This window comes from Rhinopithecus roxellana, chromosome 19, assembly GCF_007565055.1.
Source record: "Rhinopithecus roxellana isolate Shanxi Qingling chromosome 19, ASM756505v1, whole genome shotgun sequence".
In the NCBI taxonomy this organism is placed as follows: Eukaryota; Metazoa; Chordata; class Mammalia; order Primates; family Cercopithecidae; genus Rhinopithecus; species Rhinopithecus roxellana.
Window position 1 is genome coordinate 49,624,844 of NC_044567.1, and position 24,775 is coordinate 49,649,618.

The window sequence follows — 24,775 nt, forward strand, 5'->3', positions numbered from 1 at the left end:
ACATATCCCAAAAAGGAAGGCTAAGGTTCAGATGTTTCAAGTACCCCCAAAAGATCAAGAAATACCTAAAATAAAATTTGACGTTATCAATAATATGAGAAACATATGAAGGCATTTTCCGTTAAGAGTCCACTCACGTGTTTCCAGGGGATCCCTTCCCGCTGGTATTCCTCTTGTTCTTGCTTCAGAACCAGCTGAATAAATAGCTGCTGCAGTTTCTCATTGCAATAATTGATGCAGAATTGTTCAAAACTACAAGAAAAGGAATGAATTAGGTTTCAACAAATAGAAAATAGGCAACAAGGTTTTAAGTATCTTTTCCAGTTTACCTGTTGTTGTCAAAGATTTCAAAGCCATAGATATCCAAGACACCAATAACAGTGTTTTTCCCATGGACTGTGGTGTCATAGTTCTTGACCTCAATAATATCATTGATGCGAGTAACGATCCAACAAAAAAGGCGCTCATATATTGCCTGCAAGGAAAATAGCATCATAAATGCTTGCCCATTTGGGAATGAGTCCTCTGTTTGGATTTGTGATCAGTTTTAAATTCCTGTCCCCCTTCTCACTGTTTAGCATAGCCATTACTAGCCTCAGCAGAACAACTGAAAATGTAGACTGTCCATTTAAAAAAACCCAGACTACACGATGTATGCAAAACTAAAGTAAATAGCTTGTATTTTTAAAAGATTATTACTGGTCGTTACACCAATTCCAACGACACCCTCCAAGCATGTTTCCCTGCCCAGCTATATCAATAGTTTGCCTGATCCCTTGAATAAGGCAGTTCATTGCTTTATTATTAATTTCATCAATTATAAAGAGTTGAGAGCTAGTGAGTTAATATCTATGATCCACTAAAGCTATATGAATTCTAAAAATATAAATATTGATTTCTAATGCTAAATGAAGATCTGAGCCAAAGATCAAGGGTTGAAATTCCTTGAGAATCACACACACATCCAATGCACAAGAACATACACACTAAGCCACACACAGACAAAGGCACCACACGCTAACACACGTTCACATCCCGATACACGCGTACTCTGCAATGTCACATCATTAGAAAACCTTCTTTAACGTATCCTGCCTGCTACCCACTCTCTTCACCCATATCCATTACCTCCCCTTTACTCTTCGATCCACTCCAGTCTGCACTTACATCCTATTACTCCATTAAAATGGCTCATCAAAGACTCCCAGCACCTCTACATAGATACCTTCTTGTACCTCATACGGACATTTTGCTCTGTCACTCAGCATCACTCAACCCAGGTTTTCACTGCCTTCTTGGAACACTCTTCTCTTTTTGGATAACAGTCTTTCTGACTTTTACTATTTGTTCACTGGATGTTCCTTTTTGGTGACCTTTGGTAGTCTCCTCCTCCATTTGACTTCTAAAAGTTGGAGTTCTTCCTGGTCCTCTTCTCTTCACTCTCTAGCACCTTCTAAATCATCTCACCCAGGATGAAATAATACGAATATGACTCCTAAAGGTATTATCCAAATCCAGACCCAGAGAACAGTCTCTGAGCCCCTGACTCACAAGTTTGACCGTCTACCTGACACTGACTCTTCGATATCTCACAGCCATCTCAAACTCAAAGAACTCTTGATCTTTCCTCCTCCAACAACTGTTCCTATCCTACTTTTAGCCACAAATAAATAGCACCACTTAGAAATTCACTCATTTATTCAACAAATATTTGCTGAATACTTATTACATATAGTTTGTTAGAGATACAGGTCTAGGCAAACACAAATATGGTCTCAATCTCCAAGAAACTTAGGGAATAGAGTGAAGGAAAAAATTATTCTCTCTCTCTCTCTCACTTGCCCCCCACTTCGCAGATATACATCCACACTAAAGGAGAGGTACATCGGGTCTTAGGGGAATTTAATCTATGCAGTGCTCAGGGAGGTTAGGGAAGGCCTCTCTGGGAAAGTGATACTTGACCTGAGACCAGAAGGATGAGTAAGAGGCAGCCAGGGAAGAGAGGAGAGAAGAGCAGTCCAAGCAGAGGGAACAGATGTGCACAGGCCCTGTGACTGGAAGGAGAAAGGGATCAAGATAATCTGTGAGGACTGAGAGAAGACTAATATGCTAGGCTGAAGAAAGGGGGGCTGGGTATGGTATGAAATGAGGCGGGAGAGGTGGGCTGGAGCCAGACCATGTTAAAGTATTATCCTTGCTTCTCTCATTCTCCACATAATAGGTCCTAAGGATTTTATTTTCTCAACACAGTCCATTTCAAATTCTCCTCCTCTCCCCATTTGTACTTCCACCTTTCTGGTCCAAGCTGCCCTCATCTCTTTCCTGGATTAACATAATATCCCCTTAATTGGCCTCTTTGCTTCCATTCTTACTCTAGCCCTCATAACATTCTCCATACGAAGGCCAGAATGATCATTTTAAAAATGCAAACTTGCCAGGTGCAGTGGCTCACGCCTGTAATCCCAGCACTCCGGGAGGCCAAGGTGGGCAGATCACCTGAGGTCAGGAGTTTGAGACCAGCCTGGCCAACATGATGAGACCCCATCTCTACTAAACATACAAAAATTAGCCAGGCATGGTGGTGGGTGCCTGTAATCCCAGCTACTCAGTAGGCTGAGGCAGGAGAACTGCTTGAACCCAGGAGGTGGAGGTTGCAGTGAGCTGAGACTGTACCACTGCACTTCAGCCTGGGTGACAGAGCAAGACACCATCTCAAAAAAAAAAAAAAAAAGGTCGGGCGCGGTGGCTCATGCCTGTAATCCCAGCACTTTGGGAGGCCGAGGTGGGCAGATCACAAGGTCAGGAGATTGAGACCATCCTGGCTAACATAGTGAAACCCCGTCTCTACTAAAAATACAAAAAATTAGCGGGGCGTGGTGGCGGGCGCCTCTAGTTCCAGCTAGGAGGCTGAGGCAGGAGAATGGCATGAACCCGGGAGGCAGAGCTTGCAGTGAGCTGAGATCGTGCCACTGCACTCCAGCAAAAAAAAAAAAAAAAAAAAAAGCAAACTTGAGTCATTGCCCCTCCTTAAAGTCCTCCCTATTGCTCTCCATTGCACTTAGGAAAAATTCAAATTCCCCCAAGACTAACTTACAAGAGTAAAAAATGAAATAGACAGTAAACTAATCAACTAGTGAAACAACAACAACAGTTAGACATGAGAAAATACAATGCTTGCCACACAGATAAATAGACAAAGGGTTAAAGTTTATGATATGCTAAGATAGAAATTGACAATACAAAGATAACAGCTCCAAAGAAAAATGTACAAAAGATATACCCAGGCAATTCTTAGAATATGTTTAAATACTCTACAAAAATATAAGATGCTCAAATATACTAGTAATGAAATAAAAGTAACAATAAAATATTACCATGCAATCATAAAATCAGTAAAAATGAAGTTTAAAATAAGTATATGGCAGGTGTGGTGGCTCACGCCTGTAATCCCAGCACTTTGGGAGGCCGAGGCAGGTAGATCGCTTGAGGTCAGGAGTCTGAGACCAGCCTGGTCAACATGGTGAAACCCTGTCTCTACTAAAAATACAAAAATTAGCTGGGTGTGGTGGCACACTCCTGTAATCCCAGCTACTTGGGAGGCCGAGACAGGAGAATCACTTGAACCTGGGAAGTGGAGGTTGCAGTAAGCCAAGATTGTGCCGCTGCACTCCAGCCTAGATGACAGAGCAAGACTCCATCTCAAAAAATAAAAATAAAATAAGTATACCCTTTGACCTGGCAAGACTACTCCTGGGAATCCATTCAACTGAAACAAAAGCACTAGTGTGTAAGCATAGATGTATAAAGACGTGCAGCATTGTTTGCAGTTGCAAAAAAGGGAAGCAAAGTGGATGACTTAAAAGGAAGATGATTAAATAAATTGTGGTACTATCACTGCAGGCTTGGTACACAGACCTGGAGGACATTATGCTAAGTGAAATAAGTCAGGCACAAAAAGACAAATATTGTGTGATCTCACCTCTATGCAATCTGAAAAAGTCAAACTCATAGAAGCAGAGAACAGAATGGTGATTACCAGAGGATAGAGTAGGGTGGTGGATGCAGAAAGTGTGAGATGTTAGTCAAACAGTAAAGTTTCAGTTAGACAGGAAGAATAACTTCTGGTGATCCACCGCAAAGCAGGGTGACTGTTGTTAACAATAATATTAATAATGTTTCAAATTGCTAAGAGTGGATTTTAAATGTTCTCATCACAAATAAATGATAAATAGGTGAGGTAAGAGGTATGCTAATTAGCCTGATCTGATCATTCCATAATGTGTACATGTCCTGAAATACCCCATTGTACCCATAAACATATACAATTATTATCAATTAAAAATAAACAAAACTTAAAAAAAATGGATCAGAGCTCAGTTGACTCTGGTGAAGCATTATTGAGTGAGAGAAGCAGCACAGGAGGCCATGAAAGGAGCTGTGCACATGAAGCCCTCATGAGCACCGCCCCCAGTCAGCCTTCACTCTTCTCAGAACCTTTTCTGGCAGTGATGCTTATATCTGGGAGTTTTACTGAGGCTTCAATGGCCAAAAAGTATCATTATGGTTTCTAAAAGCCTTAACCCTCTTTCAAGAATGTCTGAATACACGCTCACAGGATTTCACTCGAATTCCAACTGTGATCAACACCAGGTGACAGAGGGTCAGTTACACTCTCACCTTGGCAAAGGCGTCTCTGCCGTAGCTGGCCTCTTGTTCTGTGTGCTGCTTGTCGATGATGTCACGGCCTGTAGCCACGGTCCGGTAAAGAAGGGCTTTCTCAACCATGTCTGTCTTAGTAGACAGCAATTCTGCTATGATAGATACTACTTTGCCATTCTCAATAAGAGGCGTGTCACCATCTACTACAAATTTTAAATTTCCCTGTATCAAAAGTGAAAAAAATAACATTATGAAACATTATGTCAAGGATATATTTGCCAATATAAAATATAATTCAGGTGACCTTGTTTGTACCTATTTTCCTAAATACATTATATATCTCCACATATAAAAACAGAGTTTCATCTACTTTTTCCCTTTCTCTACTCATTTATCTTTTTGCTTTCAGTGATGTTTTTGATAGATAGAAGTTTTACATTTTTATGTAATCAAAGCTATGAATCTTTTGCCTTAAGATCTCTCTTTCTTTGGTGTCATACTTAGACCATTCCTACTCCAAAGGATTTATGAGCATTTGATGTTTTCTTCTAATGCTTTTATAGTTTTTTTTTCCTTAAACTTTTTATTTTATTTTATTAATTTTTTTTTTTGAGACAGAGTCTTGCTCTCTTGCCCAGGCTGGAGTGCAAGCGGTGTGATCTTGGCTCAATGCAAGCTCTGCCTCCCGGGTTCACACCATTCTCCTGCCTCAGTCTCCCAATTAGCTGGGACTACAGGCGCCCACCACCACACCCAGGTAATTTTTTGTATTTTTAGTAGAGACGGGGTTTCACCCTGTTAGCTAGGATGGTCTCGACCTCCTGACTTTGTGATCCACCCACCTCGGCCTCCCAAAGTGCTGGGATTACAGGCATGAGCCACCACGCCTGGCCTTTTTCCTTAAACTTTTTAATCCATCCACAGTTTATTTTGGTATACGGTGTCAAGTAAGAATCTAACTCTATTTTTCACATGGTTAGTTGCTCTAATGGGATTTATTGAACAGTCTAGCTTTTTCTGATTTAAAATGTCACCTTTTTTTTTGAGACAGGTCCTGTGACCCAGGCTGGAATGCAGTGGTGCATCACGGCTCACTGCAGCCTCAATGTCCCAGGCTTAAGCAATCCTTCCACTCCCAGCCCCTCCAAATAGCTGGGACTACAGATGTGTGCCACCGTGCCTGGCTAATTTTTGTATTTTTTGTATAGATGGGGTTTTGCCATGTTGCCCAGGTTGGTCTTGGAACTCCTGGGCTCAAGCAATCTATCGACCTCAAACTTTCCAAAGTGCTGGGATTATAGGTGTGAGCAACCCTGCCCAGCTGAAATGCCACCTTTTTAATATGTTAAATTTCCTCAAGTGTTTGAGTCTATTTATATTCCACTCATTCAATAAGCAATACATACTTATTAACCATCTACCAAATGTCCAGCACATTAACCAATCAGTTGATTAATCTGTTCATCTGGTGCTGAATTTGTGCAAAGAGTTATAAAGTACTACAGCTTTCACTATCATTTTAAGTTTGGTAGAACCAGTCATGTTCCCTCTCTTCCCTCACCCTACCCTATATGACGCTTCTTTAATATACTTTACTTGATCTTTTTCCAGAAAATTCTAGAATCAATAGGTCAAGTTAAAAACAAAATAAAATTTCTGTTTGGATTATGAAAGGGATTGCTGCACTGTATTTAAAAACTAATTCAAACAGATGAGACAATTTATAATACTAAAGTCTTCCTAGTCAGGAATATTTATTGTTTATATTGCTATACAGTATTTTTCATAAAGATCCTGTACATTTCTGATTCATTTAGAGTTAAATCTTGCTATATTAAAAGTAATTTTTATTCCAGATTTGAATCCATGTTGTCATTCATATTGTAAGATTGTATGTTCAGTGTATTTTAAATATCTCTAATTATATAAATGTTAATGAAAGAAATCTGACACACAGTTCTTTGCTTCTAAGTTTGGTGTGGTATAGTGGGATACAAGTGGCCTATGAGTCTGCCAAAGTGGTCTATGGTGTTGGCTCTGGGATGAGCTGGCTGTGCCTTTGAGGCAGTCATGCCACCCATCAGGGCCATTTCCCAACCTGTAAAATGAGACGATCAAAAATCCAGTTCTGATAACCTACGATTCTATGTTTCAAACGCCACTAGAAATGTATACCACTAGTAGTCACATCACTGCTGAATTATTTTATCCTTAAAATTAACCAATTCAGGCCGGGCACGGTGGCTCAAGCCTATAATCCCAGCACTTTGGGAGGCCGAGACGGGTGCATCACGAGGTCAGGAGATCGAGACCATCCTGGCTAACACGGTGAAACCCCGTCTCTACTAAAAAATACAAAAAACTAGCTGGGTGTGGTGGTGGGCGCCTGTAGTCCCAGCTACTCGGGAGGCTGAGGCAGGAGAATGGCGTAAACCCGGGAGGTGGAGCTTGCAGTGAGCTGAGATCCGGCCACGACACTCCGGCCTGGGCGACAGAGCGAGACTCCATCTCAAAAAAAAAAAAAAAAAAAAAAAATAACCAATTCAAACTTTGACAATACCAGTAAGACAATTAACTGAAGTTGTTGTCTCCAACCCTATAGTGGCTTGGAAAATCCCTCATAATATTATAAAATGATGGCAAGAATCACAGACACAATAATTTCTTCAAAACATGTACAAAATTTCCTCTGAATACATTTTAAATCTACAGGGAAAAAACAAAGTCTTCTGAGAAAGCATCCTGTTCTCAGCAGAAGACAATACATTCTGAGAGGTGTCCCTACTCACCAAGTGCAGAATAGTAGCCAAAATCTTATATGCTGTTTGGATCTCCTCAGGTTTGAAGCCAATGACTTTCATGGCATCAGCAACAACTTTGAATTCAGCAGCATCATTGATAGAACACTGGGGATGAAAATGAAAACCTTAGGTTACAGACATTTCATATGAGCATTAAAATTCAACAATTAAAAAACTAACTTTAAGTTATACCAAGGTTTTGCCTTCGTAGTAAATCAGTTGAGGGGATGTTGAGTCTCCAGAGAAAATAAAAATGATTTCAGGAGTTGCAACATTATTCAGCACGTACAAAGCCCACTTGTGTGTGAAAGTCATCACCTAAAATAAGCACTGTTCTGGAACCTTCTGTGAGGGAGCAAGTGCCCTTTTCTGGAACCTTCAGTGCCCTTTTCTGGAACCTTCAGTGAGGGAGCAAGTCCTGAGCTGGCTCAGACAAGCTGATCCCCACTCTGTGATCAGTGAAGGCAACAGTATGGAATGTGAGATCACAAATGGAAATGCTGAATGTGGGAGCCTCCAAGATACATGCTTGGCTACTGTTTGTGGCTCTTTGTTCCACAGTTGTCTTGTTTAGGCTGGCAATGACACTTCACTCTCATATAATCAGGCGGTTTATTTTCCAGGTGAGGCAAGGTGGGCCCTCAAAAGCAAAACAGCCAGCCTCAGTCATTTAGTAAGCTATTAAATAGTCTGGAACTATAACTTCATTCTTTCACTCACTTGATACGCATTTCGCAAGTCAGCTCTACTAACTGGTACAGGCAGCTCAGAGATGAATCACCTACCCTTTTAGAGCTGTGGCCATCACACTGGAAATACAAGTGCATAAACAGAAATTCACAACAAAGCAATAGTAACTGCTTATATTAGTTTTACCACAGCAGCAGCCACAGAGGCTTGACCAACCCTTTCCTCAGTAAGTTTCTCCTCTTGTTTGGATACAGAGACCTGGCCTGATGCTCACTTGTTGAGGAAGGGCCCTGGAAGGGGACCTCTCTGCCTGGTGAGTACAAGTTCCTCTAGTGTCCAGGAGACAACCAGACCAGCCCCTCCTCCTCCTAGGTTTTTGCTTTTTCCTTGGGCAAGATACTCAACCTCAGTGAACCTCAATTTCCTCAGAAATAAAATAGGCATAATAATATATATCTTACAGGGTGGTTGTCGGAATTGAATGAAGATTTATGTAAAGCACCTCCCTAGTACCAGCACATAAAAAAAAAAAAAAAAAAAAAAAACACTCAGCAGTATCAGATATTACTATTATTATAAACTGCAACCATGTTGAAATCAGAAAGTAACTGGATAAAATCTAAATGTCCTACTGTGGGGAACTGTTGGCTGCTTACCTAACAGTCATCCTCTACCCTCATTTATTTCTTGCTGATCGAACCCTGATTTGTTTACTCCTAAGTGTGCATGACCTTTGTGAGTGGCATCCACCTAGCCTCAAGAGGTAAACCTTCACTGGTCTAAACTCATCAGAGTGATCTTAAATTTCCCTTACCAAAATGACTGGTTAGCCACAGGCATGGGATGCCATTCTGATCAATACAACATGAGGGGAAGTGTTTACAGGGGATGAGTGGAGGAGGGTTCTGGGGAGGTTTCCCTAGCTTATAAAAGGACATAAGCCATGAACATCTCCTTTGCATGTGACTCCTGGAACTTCTGATGACATTTTGGGACTACAAGGAAAACCAGCCTAAGAGGACAAAGCTGTCCACTGAGTGTGGCAGAGTTGTAAGTTGGGGGAACAACCAAAAAAATACCTGGGTCCCTAACAACATCGTTAAAGCAATGGATTAACTAATTCTGGAACTGTCCCATCTCAGGGTTTCCTGTTATGCTAGATAATTAAGTTTCTTATTGTTTTTGGAGACTTTTAATTGGGTCTTCTCTTACCTGCAACCCCAAATATCTTAACCGTATATGATTCCTACATTTTAAGACTGGTTAAGATACAGACAGTGCAATACTTAATAGTTATAAAAATTATTATATTAATTTATATTTGTTTGCATGGAAAGATTATAATAAAAACAGGTTTATTTAATCAGGATTTATTGTATGATTCCATTTATAAATATAGCCACAAGCCATTATCAATAATCACCTCTGTATGGTAAGATTTCGTGTATTTTTGTTTCCTTTTGGTTCATATTTTAGGTTTTGACTATGATCATTTATTACTTCTTTGTTTTTCTTAGGAAGCAAAAAAAAAAGATGGGGAAAGCAGACATGGAAATTTTTGATAAAAAGGGAATCTAAGCTAAATTTAATCTAGAAAAAAGGCTTAATATTTGCTTTCTGTGGGGACTCTACATGACTTGGTCAAAAGTAACTTAGTCAATAAGACAATCTGATCGAAAACAAACATTCCCAGTCACTGGCTTTCCAGGAGTTGACTTTACAATTCTTTACACATCTTTAAGTGCCTCTGGCTAGTTCTCAGAGAGCTGGAGTGTTGCCCTCTACTGTTTTTTGTTTTTAATTCATTTTCAGCCAAACATGCCTGCTCTCAGATGACTGTAAAAGTAAAGTTGTTGTAACCTAAATGTCAAATAATGGAAAATTAATTGCAGAAATCAAAATATCATTAATTTCTATGCACAGCAATGAAAATACAACTAAACCAATAATGCAGGTATAATTAGCTATTTTAATAAAATTTTTAAAGAAATACCTCCCATGTCTTAGATCTTTTTCCTTTATAGTTTCTTTTATTTCTCCCCCAACTATGAAAGCAATAAATTTTTTAACATAGAATTTTTTTAAATAAGGAAAAACAGAACACAAACATCCAAAATCTCACCCATCCAGAATAAATAATACTGTGATCTATATCCTGCCATATCTTATTATATGCATTTATATACCTTCCCTCCTATGAAACAGGATAATAGTGTAACTATTATCAACAAACTATTATTAGAATTAGTTGTAAAATTACTAGCAGAAAATGAACTACAAATAAAAGAGCAAAAATATGCCTGCATATAAGTGTACGCAAGTGCTTGCATGCAAGAAAAGAGAAAAAATGGAAAAACTTGAAAGCTGAATAGAAATGCCTCAAAGGCCACAAAACTATTTCTAGGGTGCATCAAAATCAATATTCGAACAAACAGTGAATGGAGAATCAAAGTGCATTTTAATTTTGTCTTACTAACTTGCCTTTGGCCAAATCATATGGAATCTTCTTAGGAGGCAGGCTTCCTAGTCCTATCAATATTTTTATAGTGTCAAAATAAAAGGAATAGCGATAGGATTAGAAATTAAAATACAACATTGAACATAGGAAAAAACTTCTTTCCTGTCAGATGGTGATAAAATATCGCAATTGATTTTAAGTAAAGTTGTTGATTCAAAAATGTGCTGAATCTCTGTCCTTGAGAATTTAAAAAATAGAACAGAATAAAAGAGATGCTTATTGGCCTAAAGGCTGCAGGCTTGACCAGATAATTATTGAATGTATCTTCCAATTCTTTGATTGATTTATATCTGAGCAATCTCAAAGAGGAAATTCTCACCTTTAATTGAGCTCCTACATGAATATAGTTGTAGGATGAAAGGGATTTCTGGAGATGTAGAGAGCGCAGTATCTGCTCTGAACCTCCTTGGAGTAGCTGAAAAATATTTAGTTAGAAATAAATTGGCCAGACATACATTGAACCAAACGTGAACTTAGTGGTAATCTAGCTTTTATTCATTTTCTGGGATTAATTCACTTATGTCTTCCTTTTTCTAGCTTTGAAGAAGTTTTGTTTGTTGGTTTGTTTAGTTTTTTAAACCTTCAAGGTAAATGGGCTTCAATGTCATCAGTTACAGAGAATGTTATGCAGTCATAAAGAAAATTAATCTGAAAATGTCTCATTTCATTTACAATATAACTGGCATCAAAGGTTCTTGCTTTGAATGCTGTCATTTGTAAAACAGGACGCTATGCTCTGTGGTGGTTGCTTGCTTAGCAGCCTCATTACAGACAGGATATAGTTCTGTCTCAGAATTTAGAGAAAGTCAATATTGCTACAGAAGTAAGAAGCATCAGCAGACAGTCATATGCTGAATCACACTGGAAACAAACAGCTTTTCCTCATCAATCAGTACCTCTCAGGAAAGAAGGGCAGCTGGGGAACCATGATCGTAGTGTTGGATAAAGATAAATTTTAATACTTTCACCCAAGTGGGGAGAACACTGGGAAGAAGTTACAGGTTATTGAAATAAACAGAACTCTTTTAAATTTGGTAGAAAAATAGCTTATTTAAAACATGGCAAATTGCCAACAGAACCATAAACACAATATTGATAGTGCTTTTATACAGAGCATGTTTTTGGAAGGTATTATGTTTATATTCTCTAAATTAAACTGTATGCTTTCATTTACTTAAAAAGTCTAATTATCAGATTTTAAAAATTGATTTTTAAAATGAATATACCAGAACTTATATATACAAATGAGTAGTGTCCATCAAAGCAGTTACCTAGAAGAAACTGAACTCGACTGAATTGCATTCAATTGTGTTATCACCATTCAGTTACTTTCTGTTAGCCTTGATTTATATTACTTTGGGCTTTAAAAATTACAATAATATATCATACTTGTTCTCTAAGTGTAAAGACTTGCCAACAGGAGGGCTATTTAAAAACTTCTGCTTTAGAATCTAAAGGCACTTTTGAAATACTCAAATTTTTTTCTAAACTTGATGGATTAAAAAGGCAATTCTCCCTAAAAGTTATAAATCTGGATTTTTTAAAAAAGTAATCATATTGCTTTTAGTCTGTATGAGTGAAACAAACTGAATTTGTATTCTGATCTCTGGAACTCCGAATTATGGAAACAACAGCTTCAATTCAAACTAAAACAAAAATTAATTTAACATTTAGAACCATTTCAAAAGCTTCCACAGTCATTAAAGTGTTATCTACAACTGCTAGAAAATATGGGGGATGCTCACCCAAGGCAGTCATCTGGTTGGCTAAGCTCCTGCCAGCTGGGTGAAACAGTCATGCTCATCCAAGCTCTTAAGCACATAGGGCAGGGTGTGTGGTGCATGCGTGTGTGCATGCGTGCATGCATGACATGTTGTGGGGCCAATGGAGATGAGGGATGCATAGGACAGGGGAAAGCCCAAGACACAAATACTCATTTCCTGCACAACTGGGCAAATGATCAATTATCTGTATAACGGATTACTAACCTGATAGAAAGAATGAAAGCTTCTTTCTCCTGGCTGTTGCACAATCACTCGAGACTAAGAAAAAACAAATTAAAATGGTTAACCTGAAAATGTGCCCCTAAAATAAAACAGGAGCCACTTTCTTAGGGAACTGTCAGGCTTCTGAGCTCAAGCCTACATGTATACATTCAGATGGCCTGAAGCAACTGAAGAATCACAAAAGAAGTAAAAATGGTCGTTTCCTGCCTTAATTGATGACATTTGGTGCCCTGACTCGGATCAGGGACCTCCGTTGGGAGATCAATCCCCTGTCCTCCTGCTCTTTGCTCCGTGAGAAAGATCCACCTACAACCTCGGGTCCTTAGACCAACCAGCCCAAGGAACATCTCACCAATTTTAAATCGGGTAAGCAGCCTCTTTTTACTCTCTTCTCCAACCTCTCTCACTATCCCTCAACCTCTTTCTCCTTTCAGTCTTGGCGCTATCCTTCAATCTCTCCCTTCCCTTAATTTCAGTTGCTTTCCTTTTCTGGTAGAGACAGAGGAGACACGTTTTATCCGTGAACCCAAAACTCCAGTGCCGGTCACGGACTCGGGAAGACAGTCTTCCCTTGGTGTTTAATCACCGTGGGGATGCCTCCCTGATTATTCACCCACACTCCATTGGTGTCTGATCACCACGGGGATGCCTGTCTTGATCCTTCACCTTGGTGGCAAGCTCCACCTCCCCTGGGTGTCAAGTGCCACCCCCGCCCCCGCCACTGCCCATGTCTCTACCCTCTTTGCTCTGGGTTTGCCTCCTTCACTATGGACAACCTTCCACACTCCATTCCTCCTTCTCCCTTAGCCTGTGTTCTCAAGAACTTAAAACCTCTTCAACTCACACCTGACCTAAATCTAAATGCCTTATTTTCTTCTGCAACACCACTTGACCCCAATACAAACTCTACAGTGGTTCCAAATAGCCAGAAAATGGCACTTTCAATTTCTCCATCCTACAAGATCTAGATAATTCTTGTCATAAAATGGGCAAATAGTCTAAGATGTCTGACATCCAGGCATTCTTTTACACATCAGTCCCTCCCTAGTCTCTGCTCCCAATGCAACTCGTCCCAAATCTTTCTTCTTTCTCTCCTGTCTGTTCCTTCAGTCTCCACCCCAAGCTCTGAGTCCTTTGAATCCTTTTCTATGGACCCATATGACCTTTCCCGTCCTCCCCAGGCTGCTCCTCACCAGGCTGAGCCAGGTCCCAATTCTTCCTCAGCCTCTGTTCCGCTATCCTATAATCCTTTTATCACCTCTCCCCTCCTCACACCCGGTCCAGCTTACAGTTTCGTTCCATGACTAGCCTTCCCACCTGCCCAACAATTTCCTCTTAAAGAGGTGGCTGGAGCTGAAGGCATAGTCAAGGTTAATGCTCCTTTTTCTTTATCCGTCCTCTCCCAAATCAGTTAAATATCCTAAAGACCCCATGGATCATATACTCATCTAAGAATGAGTCTTCTCTATGGGGTTTCCCCTGCAATTCTTTGATAATTCTTTTTATTGCTTAAAACAGAGGTCCCTAAAACTTACTGAAGAATGAAACTATTTTGATTTTTTTAACCTGGAGCCTAAAGATGGAATTTGGTGGTTGGGGGTGGGGTAAGGATTAGAAGTGGGGAGAATAGGAAGGAATGCTTAGGGAGGAATATTCTCAACATTCCTTTCCCCAGGGTCTGCTGGCATTTCAAAAAGCAATGCCTTATATCCTGTAATAAAAGTCAGTTGAGCAAGATCAATCCATAGGGACCTCTGCCTTAGATGGTTCCAAAAATAGCGCTGTTAGGAGAGGGTTCAAAATATGAGTTCATTCAAACGGACCCTTTTGATTGAATACGTATTATACATAAAGTGAATCCATGAAACATTTTGGAAAAAAGACTGATAATAATGCCTGGCATTTCCTGTCCTTTTTCAACTGATTCTGATAATGCATTTACTTCCTTAACAGTCCGACTTCACTATAACAAACAAAAATAAAGATTATACTGCATCATATGGTCATAAAGGATGCTATGGCCTAATTGGGATAGTCAGCTTAGATCTGTGTAAATTCAAGGTGGAGACTTAATTTCATAAAGCACAAGCTTAACTGTAAAAATGAACTCTATGTATTCTCTTGCAGTCATGTCCACTGATAATCAAGATTAGTTAAGACACAACCAGCTGGGTGCAGCAGCTCATGCCTGTAATCCCAGCACTTTGGGGGACTGAGGCAGGAGAGCTGCTTGAGCCTAAGAGTTTGAGACCAGCCTGGGCAACACAGGGAGACCCCATCTCTACAAAATAAAAAAAAAATTAGCTGGGTATGCTAGCCCTTGCCTGCGGTCCCAGCTACTCAGGAGGCTGAGGTAGGAGGAACGTTTGAGCCCGGGAGGTTGAGGCTGCAGTGAGCCATGTTCACACTAGTGCACTCCAGCCTGGATGACAGAGTGAGACCCTGTCTCAAAAAACACAAAACAAAACCAGACACAACCTCTCTGGTGGTCCCAAGAAGAGAATTCTAATTGGAATCCTCTAGAAATTGGGCCTATTTTAAGTTTTTACTGACCAAATACAGTTTGCTTCATAATTAGGATGTAAGACCACAAATTACATATATGTTACTATAAAGCAATGAACAAATAGAAACTAGAAGAAAATGAAATAGCAAATTAATTAAAATTAAAATGTATAGAAGATGGTGATGTACAAAAAGACTAGAACTGATTAGTCTTAAGATAGATTTTTGGCTAAACCTTACCCAGAAGTTGGCACACACTCACACCTGTGCCCCGACCCATTCACACGCATAGCTAAATCTATCTACAAAGTCCACAACTTTTTCTAACTTGACATTGTAAGTGCTAAGAAGAGAAGACAAAAGAAGAATATCTTATCATAAAAAGCTAATCCAGAAGGGAGAACAGGATTTAAAGCTATTTTGAGTCAATAAAAGAAATTCTATAATTTGTTTAAACATTCAGCACTTAAAACATTACCCTCAGAAATTAAGCACATTTTACCTTTTCCAGTAAGTAGTTATTGATATGCCCACCAATAGGGTCACCCTTGAAGTCAAAGTTGATATCCATGTATTTTCCAAACCTGCTGGAGTTGTCATTACGGTTGGTTTTGGCATTTCCAAAAGCTTCCAAAACACAGTTGGACTTAAGCAACATATTCTTCACTCTTTAACACAGATACATGAAAGTCATTATAAAAACTTATAGAGACTAGAATTTTTTAAAAACTGGATTTTGCTGAAACACATACAAATATTTATACAAAGATGCTGACTCCAGCATTGTTTGCAATATCAAAAAAACCCAAACAACTTAAATGTCCACCAATAGGGATAAAAATAAATTTTTGTTTCCCAATATAATGAAATACTACACAGGTGCTAAAAAGAATGAGGTACATCAATATGTACTCACATGGAAATGTCCAGCATATATTAATGAATATAAAATCAAGTTGTCAAACAACATGCATTGCAGGATCCTTGTGTGTCTATGTGTGTGTACACATGTATATGTGTATGTGTGTGTGTGCGTGTGCACACATGCACATGTGTCAGCAAATGCTTAAAAATTGGAGGGATTGGCACACCTTACTATGGTTATCTGGACAGGAGACTGATGGAGTGGGCAAGGTAGGATTTCAGGGAACTTTTACACCTTCGACTTAATTCTACAATTTTTGTTTTTCCTTTTATAAATGTACATATTTTATCTACAGAAAGAAAAAATTTTAAAAGACGTGTTCTGAAAAGGGAAAGAATAGGTGATACAGAAAATGATACAATTTTTAAGGCACTTGCTTATAAAACCTGGAATTGTGATATTTTATTGTACTTAGTTATACATCACAAATTTAATCTTCACTAGTTCAGAAATTGCTCATTATTTTGTTTGAAGCTGTATGGTACTTCTCCTTTGTACCAGTCATTTAATGTATTCTTTATTCGACGAATGCTAACTTTCTATACAGCAGCCCCTCCCAATGGATACATTTTAAACTTCATGCTATATCCTTGTTTTCATTCCACTGATAAAATTCCTCTTACACAGGCATACCTGCAGAAATAACTTTGGCCTCTGAAATAACTTGATGTGGCAGATCTACTGTTACTCCCACTAATACTGGAGAGTTCAACCTTATTGCCTCATAAACGAAAGCATATTTTAAAAACATGTGTGCATAGGGAAACTACTTGTGATAAGATATGTTTGTGAAAGACTAGTAAGTTTATATATGCCTTACTCTACTATAGTAGGTGTAAAATTAATTGATTTCTCATCTAGTTGCTCTCCTGAGCTCCTAAGGAAATTAAGAAAACTTACACATATCCCTGTCCTTGTCAAACTAGATTGCAAAGTCAGAGTAACAAGCAGGGATGTGTTACAATTAAGAAAAATGCCTCTCCTGACCCAGCAATGCAGCCCAACATGATGAAAAGAAGAAAGGGCACGCGGGGTAGTGTAAGTGCTCTTCTTTTACGCCAGCCCAGTATCCTTTCTTCCTATTCATAAAACTGAAGATTGTGACGTGTAGATGAGGTGGGACTCTTTACTAAATTAGTACTGAGCTTTGAAGTAACCAATTAGGAAAACAGTTTCTCTCCTCAAAAAGGCTGTGCCACATGAGAAAGTTGAGTCTTGTTGCTCTATAGCTATCATCCATTCATCCCTTATGTATTTGTTAAGCAAATACTATGTGCCAGCTGCTCCCCTAAATGCTGGGCCCCAGACAGTAGAGACCAGCTTTATGACTCATCTTCCCGTGAACAACAGCACAGTACGGCATGAAATCCTTTTAGAAAATGAATCTTGTTCAGAAATTCCACTGTCAGTGGGTTCTGAATGTTGTAATGATGATGATGGAAAGGCATGGGTCTGACTTCCAGAGTCTCACTTCTCTCAGAACACAGTTTTTTAAAAACCCTGGTATGGTGAAAAGAGCAAGGAACCTGTGAGAGCTTGAACAATAGAACCTACCAGTGTAAATTATAACAGCTCTGCTGACCACATTTAAGTCAACAGTAACAAACCAGGATGGGAACACTTTCAACTGCTTCAGAGTAATGATTCTTTTGGTCTCATAATTAGGTAAAGCTTACCATAGTAGTATTTTTCTATTAAAAACAAATCTAGAAATAGATACAGTGAAATAAATAAAAGTACAGAGACAATATGCACTTAAGAGAATCAAAGTAGCTTAATCATCAACAAATGCTCAACCCATAGGTTTAGACCCCAAAAATGCTCAACCCGTAGAGTTTAGGCCTAGCCAAGTCTATAGAGAAAACGGAGTGCTACGAAGAATTCCTCCCCATTATTAGAGTGCCCTTACCTTTCAACCTCTGCTCTCTGACTGGGGTTGGTGATGGCCGCAATATACTGCATAATGTACTTACTGGCTTCTGTTTTACCAGCTCCACTTTCCCCTGGGGGGAAAAATTGTTCAGGGCTTAACATAATAATTTAAACCAAGAGTAAGCTAATTTTTAATAGACTAATTTAAAAATCTGATACTGGTGATGCATTTAAAATCCCTCATATTGCACTGTTTCATTTTTTTTGCTTTTTTGAGTTATTTCATCCTGCCTTGACATGGTTAGTGGTTCTAACAGATGTGAATATGAGGAAGAAAATAAAACTATTATAAAACTAAAATAATGAGTAGACTACAAACAAAAATTTACTTAGGAAAACAGTACCAATGTGGTAAACTAAGACTAAAGTTTTAGTACTTGGCAGGGACTCATAGTCTAGCAGAAAAGAAATAAGGTAGTGAGTCAAACAGTGGTTACAACTAAATTCACATAACCTTATTTTCTGCAAGAGAATTTCTTTTAATCTTAAAGGGGACAAAATAATTCATTTAAAAAATTAGAGTAATTTTAGTGAAAAAACAAAACAGCAAGCTCCAGACACAAGGTATCATAGAAAAAGCATGACAATTGGGATAATGGCTGGGGGATGGGGAAAAAGGAACCAGTTTCAAAGTATCTATCAAAAATGTTAAATGCTTATGCCTTCTGACTCAAAAATTCCACTGGTAGAAATTTCTCCTAAGGAAATACTAAAAAATACTAACATAACCAAATAATAATGTTCAAAGGTTTTAAAATATTTCTATAGACTATACTGTAAGTCATGGTTAAAATCTGGAAATTATATATCCATCAGTAGGTAACTGGATAAATTGTGATTCAATTATTTAAATGGGAACACTACACAATTATTAAAAAGAATGCACTAGCTCTATAGAAAACACCAATGAAAAGATATTTACTATATATTATTAAATGGAAAAATGAGTTATATAACAGATATAATTCTCTATATACAATTATACATTTGTAATATAATAACATATGCAATTATGACTATATGTGTTTGCACATACAGAGAAAATGTATAAAAGGATAAACACTAAACTGTTAACAGCTGTTACTGCTGGAATTTTGGGAAGAATAAGGCACTCAAGGTGAAGAAATGTTTTGCTTTTACTCCACACACTCATATAACTGTTTTTATTCTCCCCTTTAAAACCCAGCAATATTGTTTTCGTGATGTGTTTTAAACAAAACATAGTCCTAGGATATAATTTTCTAACTCCAATACTAAGTTACTTAACTCCTCTGACCTTTAATATTCTTGTCTATCAAGTAGAAGAGTAAGTGTTCTACATATCAGGGAGTTGGAATAATGATTATAAAAGTGTTTCTAAAAGCATAAAACCACCAGTGCAAATGTGAGGTATTATTAGCGCCTGAGAAATTTCCACAATTTGGGAGAGGCCATCCTGGGTCAGTGGACAGATATTTTTCTTGTCCCCATTTCACTACACGAGGGTCCTTGAAGGGCTCTCCTTAACGTAGGTAGTTTGGCTCCAGTTCGTAAACATGTGAGGTCTGCAGCCTATCTCGCGCCTATCTCCCTCCTCTCTGGGCTTCAACGCTCAGCCCCTTAGCTCTGAAAGCTTATTTCTGGCCCACATGCCTCTGTAGGTCCCTCAACACTAGCTCCCAAGCACCAGTCTGATTTTGAGTTCATTCTTCCTTTTCGTACCTCAATATTTCATTTTCTTGGTTTCATTTTGTTATTTAAAATAATTTTGTTACATTTTATCCAGTACTTTTATGTGTGTGAAACGGAAACATTTTCCAAGTCAGCTCAATCTAACAAATTGGCCAGAAGCCATCCAAGTGTAGTATGTATTCATAAATGAACCAAGATTAGAGGATTATCAGAAATGATATAAATAATTCGGTATTTAATGTCCATCACTTTCTCTCTCCTATAGAATTGCTCAGGCTTCTACCTTTAAAAAAAGATTTAATCAATTGTTTGGATTCTTGAGTATCAGATAAATGAAACACATTTTGACTTTGGAAATACAGGGGACCCCCTCCAATTACCTGATATCACAATACAAGTGTCTTTTGATCGCCTCTTCATAGCCTTGTAAGCAGCATCTGCAATAGCAAAAAGGTGAGGCGGTCTCTCATACAGCTCACGGCCTTTATACTGCTCAATTGTGTCTCTTCCATAGATGTTCAACAACTTGTAAGGGTTCACAGAAACGACGACTTCTCCAATGAACGTATAGATGCGCCCTTTTTCAAATCTGTACAGAAGCAAAAGAAAAGGAAGATGTAGCTGTGGTTACAGAGAAATGCTGTATCTGTCCTATGAGTCTCTTATTTCCAAGCAAGTTCAAATAACCTAGGAATAATTTCTGAGCTGACATTTCATTGGCTCTGAGTTAACTTGTAGAGAGAACATTTGAGGCTGTGTCCCTTCAGATGCCATTGGTAGAAAAGACCAGTAGGGGTTAAAAGCCAGGCAAGAAGGAAGAATTTAACTTGTTGGAGGCTGGGGATTTCCTGTTTCCAAAATACAAAAGCGTAAGAAGATGAAAGAGCTAAAAAGAGTTGGAGACAATCTCAGAGCTCTAGGAGGAAAAGAAATAGAAGTTAAAGCAGATCCTGAAATCCACTTAGTCAGATTTTCAATTATAAAGAGGACTGTCATATACATTTATTTTTTTTCCTCCCTCTTGAACCTCACTAAAATGTTAGTAAATGAATATAAACAGTAAAATCCATAACAGAGAGAATGGCGGAGGAGATACTTCTGCTATAAATCAAATTTGTTTTTTTATGACTGCCTAAAGTTCCATGGTGTAGATATATCATTACATATTCAATAATTCCTGTTCCTTTCTACTTCTATGAACAATACTGCAGAAAACACTCTTGATACATAATCTTACAGATTGGTGCTTTTACTTCTGTGGTATAGATTCTCAGGAATGGAACAGCTGGTTGAAAGGCATATGTATTTGTAAAGTATACATAATACGATTCTACCTTTCCCCCATAAAATAGGGTTAAAAATCTAATCACATATGTATTTGTATCTGTACATAGATATATTTTATAAATGAGTACATAAGCATGAAAAAATATGGAAGAATACATGTTATATTTTATGCATCATTTTATACACACAGGTGATGTGGAAGGAGAGAAATAAAGAGGAAGGCCACATGGGCAGGTGAGAAGAGGCCACAGGACAAAAAAAAAAAAAAAAAAAGGAATACAAAGCTTGAGTAGGTATGGTATGACTGCAATTGTGCAACTTTGTGTGTCTATTTAACAAAATTTTTAAATATAAAATTTAGAAAACCCATACATATCCACTGTTTTTACACAGTAATCCACACATAGAAACAAATGTGACCCAGAGCTTCAATGTTTCCACATAACAAGCGGTTGCCACCAACACGCTCTACCAGCTGAGAGATACTGGTAGACATCTCTCTCACATCCAAGAACTGAGCGAAGGGCGTGCCCTGGCAGGCAAAACGCTGGTTCACAGACAGCATGTCTCTAAGCACGCTTGCTTCATGGCTGGTGGAGCAGGAGAAATAACTAAGCATTTGGGACCAAAGAGCAAGAACCTTTAATTTCCTTTAAGCTGGAATGAAGGCTGTTGACTATAATTAGTAATGGAAACAAACAGATGTTGATAATTTCAACAATAAATAGAAGCCAAGATTTTTATCAAGTATTTAGAGTATTTTAAGAGTTATTAACTACTTCAAGGTTTTTGGTGCATTTTTCTACTATGGGTTTTCTATGTATCCTCTCAATTGTTAGGAAGTTTACATGGTAGCCTAAAGCACTGATTTTGAGTCCTTTACATCTAGGTTTGAATGCTCACACTGCAAACTCAATAGCAGTGATACCTTGTGAAAGCTACTTAACCTCCATGTGTTTCAGCCTCTTCATCTGTAAAATGGTCACAACTATACCCCTCTACCTACTGGCATTGAATAAGTACTTTTTAAAAAAGATCATTAATTGTATGCTTCTGATTATGTTATGCATAATGGAGATTTTTAAATAATGTTTTTGTTTTATAAACATTGCTACTGAAATCACAACAATCCTTACACATGAGGAATGAGTGAATTCAATTATCATAATTCAATTCCCTGGCAAGATGCAGTGGCCCTCGCCTGTAATCCCAGCACTCTGGGAGGCCAAGGCAGGTGGATTACTTGAGGCCAGGAGTTTGAGATCAGCCTGGGCAACATGGTGAAACTCCATCTCTACCAAAAATACAAAATTAGCTGGACATGGTGGTGCATGTTTATAATCCCAGCTACTTGGGAGGCTGAGGCAGGAGGATTGGTTGAACCTGGGAGGTGGAGGTTGTAGTGAGGCAAGATCGCACCACTGCACTGTAGCCTGGGCAGCAGAGTAAGACTCTGTCTTAAAAAAAAAAAATCCAACTCCCTGACTCAGCTGTCAGTCAACTACAGGTCACAAGCAAAATGTCTATATAACAACTGTTCAAAGACTCGCAAAAATAATAAGAAGCTAAGATTCACTATGCAAGTTTTTCTGGCTCAACCTGCAAATTTGCAGTACATGCTCAAGTATCTCCAAGGAAAATAATCAAAAGGGGATGATTCTTTAGTTTTGAAGAAGCACTGTCCAAACAGAAAAAAAAAAAAAAAAAAAAATGAAGAAAAGCAGAAGGATGTCTCATGAGCCTGGAACTCTGCAACTAAGAGACACAACAAATAATGTATGAGATTAGAATATTGTTGTAAGATTCCACGTTTGTCCAATGATGTACCTTTTTTCTCACTGGATACTTTTTAAAGCCATTAATAGACCATTATGCTCTAAAATAATATTTTATTACAAATAAAATATTTTCTATTAACCTATAGGCACCATGTATGAAATAATTAAAGGGCTGGGCATAGTGGCACATGCCTGCAGACCCAGCTATTTGGGATGCTGAGGCAAAAGGATCACTTGAGCCCAGGAGTTTGGGTCTGGCCTGGACAACACAGCAAGATCTCATGTCTTAAGAAAATAATTGAATGCATAACTGTTAACTCAAAGATAGTGGCAAAAATTAACAGAATATGATATTAAATACAATGCTTCAGCAATTCACAAAACGTTAGACGCTCATTTTACTTGAAATTCTAAGTTTGGTTATCAAATACAAAACTTTCAATTTGGTTGGGTCTTAAAATCACCACTAGATGGTGCCAGTACACACCTTAACAGTAACTCAAATTTCAGTTTGCATTGGAAAGCCGTAGGGTATGAAGTAAGCACTAAGGTAACATAGTCCCCTACTCTGTTTGCCTCCAGGAAGAACTACAGTAATTATCCTAGATGACAAATAGGATGTTATCATCTTTTACAAGATACCAAGGAAGGTGTTCCTATGACCTCTGTGTGCAAACCTTTTATGACAAACTTTTATAATTATTCTTCAAATGTATTCAGTATCTATTTTGTGCTGGGTCAAACCCTAGGAATTAAAAAAGGAGAACAGGAAAGCAGTGTACATAAATAACAACAATATAGTATGATAGGTAGGGTAATAAAAGCATGTACTGTAGTGACAAAGATTATCCCAATAAACCACTTTTAATGAGGAACACTAAGAATAACACCCAAACTCCATAGCAGAGCATACAGGGTCTGGCCTCCAGGTTTCTCTTGACTTCTGTCTACCAACAACACTTCCACCCACCAAAACCTCCCCTACCACTTCTCTCTGTCTCTGTTACTCTTGTTCTCATTAATGAGCATTTACAGTTCCCAAGAGCACCATGCCTTCATGGTTTTGCCCATGGAGTTCATTCTGCCTCATATACCTTTTCCTGGTTCCTTCGTCCCCATGTGCTTGCCAGATTCCCTCTCCTTCAAAAGCCTAAGCACCAGTTCCTCTATGAAGTCACTCTTAATACTCCACCTCCAACATCAATTTTATGGTCTTTGCTCTGTTAACTATTTTTTGTTTTCCTTTTTAGAACTTCCTAAATAGTAACATAGCTTAATAGCAATTGATTTTTTAAACTAATAAGTTTAAAAATATTTATTAAAAGGGACATATATTTTCACTGGCTTCTAAGTGAAACAAAGAGGTTCTAAAAAGTTTTGAATTAGTGAGTAGTAATGAAGAAAATATAAAGGTATAATACTGCCTTTGGCAAACAATAGTTCACTGTACAAGAATTCTGAAACTTTTTTTTTAAAGTAGCCTTGTAAATTTGCACATGTTACTTATATACAGAACCATCTATAGTAGGAAATCAAGATGCGATCAGCTCCTTCAGATCAGTCACCGGTAGACTACATGCACAACCCCACAGAAAAATAAGACACTGCGGGGAAGAGTGGGGTATGGAGAACAGGAATGTGGTTGGCTCAGTCAGAGTAGAAGACTGTGATAAGGAATGCTGGGGAACAGTTGGAAAGGTACGTGGGGGTCAGATTTGATATGATATGAAAGCCAGGCTTAGGGAGTTTACGTTTGAGGGAGTTTATATTTGATGTGACTGGAAACAAGGAATCGGTGAAGACTTTTCTAGTTCAAGACATCAATAAGGTGCTCAGTGAGGGGAATGGTAGAAGAAATGAGGAAAGAGAAATCGGAGTTGTTTCATGGGGAAACTGGACAGAATCTTAAAACTTACTGAACAAAAGGGACAAAAACATATTTAACTTTGAGTTAGGCAGAAGAGAAAAAGGAATTTATTTCAGATAACTATATCTCAAATGTA

General features: G+C 38.4%; 1 protein-coding gene across 2 annotated transcripts in view; it reads right to left on the reverse strand.

Moving 5' to 3' along the window:
- The window catches only part of MYO1D (myosin ID), a 381,175-nt gene that overhangs the window by 265,846 nt on the left and 90,554 nt on the right, over positions 1 to 24,775 (reverse strand). For both annotated transcript variants that reach the window (XM_010372265.2, XM_030922987.1), the window contains exons 2-10: positions 20,088 to 20,296; positions 18,014 to 18,107; positions 15,682 to 15,847; positions 12,657 to 12,710; positions 10,988 to 11,083; positions 7,449 to 7,565; positions 4,678 to 4,881; positions 330 to 475; positions 138 to 252 (exon numbers count right to left, since the gene is read on the reverse strand). In XM_010372265.2, the coding sequence (XP_010370567.2) occupies positions 138 to 252; positions 330 to 475; positions 4,678 to 4,881; positions 7,449 to 7,565; positions 10,988 to 11,083; positions 12,657 to 12,710; positions 15,682 to 15,847; positions 18,014 to 18,107; positions 20,088 to 20,296 (1,201 nt within the window). The remainder of the gene's footprint in view (positions 1 to 137; positions 253 to 329; positions 476 to 4,677; positions 4,882 to 7,448; positions 7,566 to 10,987; positions 11,084 to 12,656; positions 12,711 to 15,681; positions 15,848 to 18,013; positions 18,108 to 20,087; positions 20,297 to 24,775) is intronic.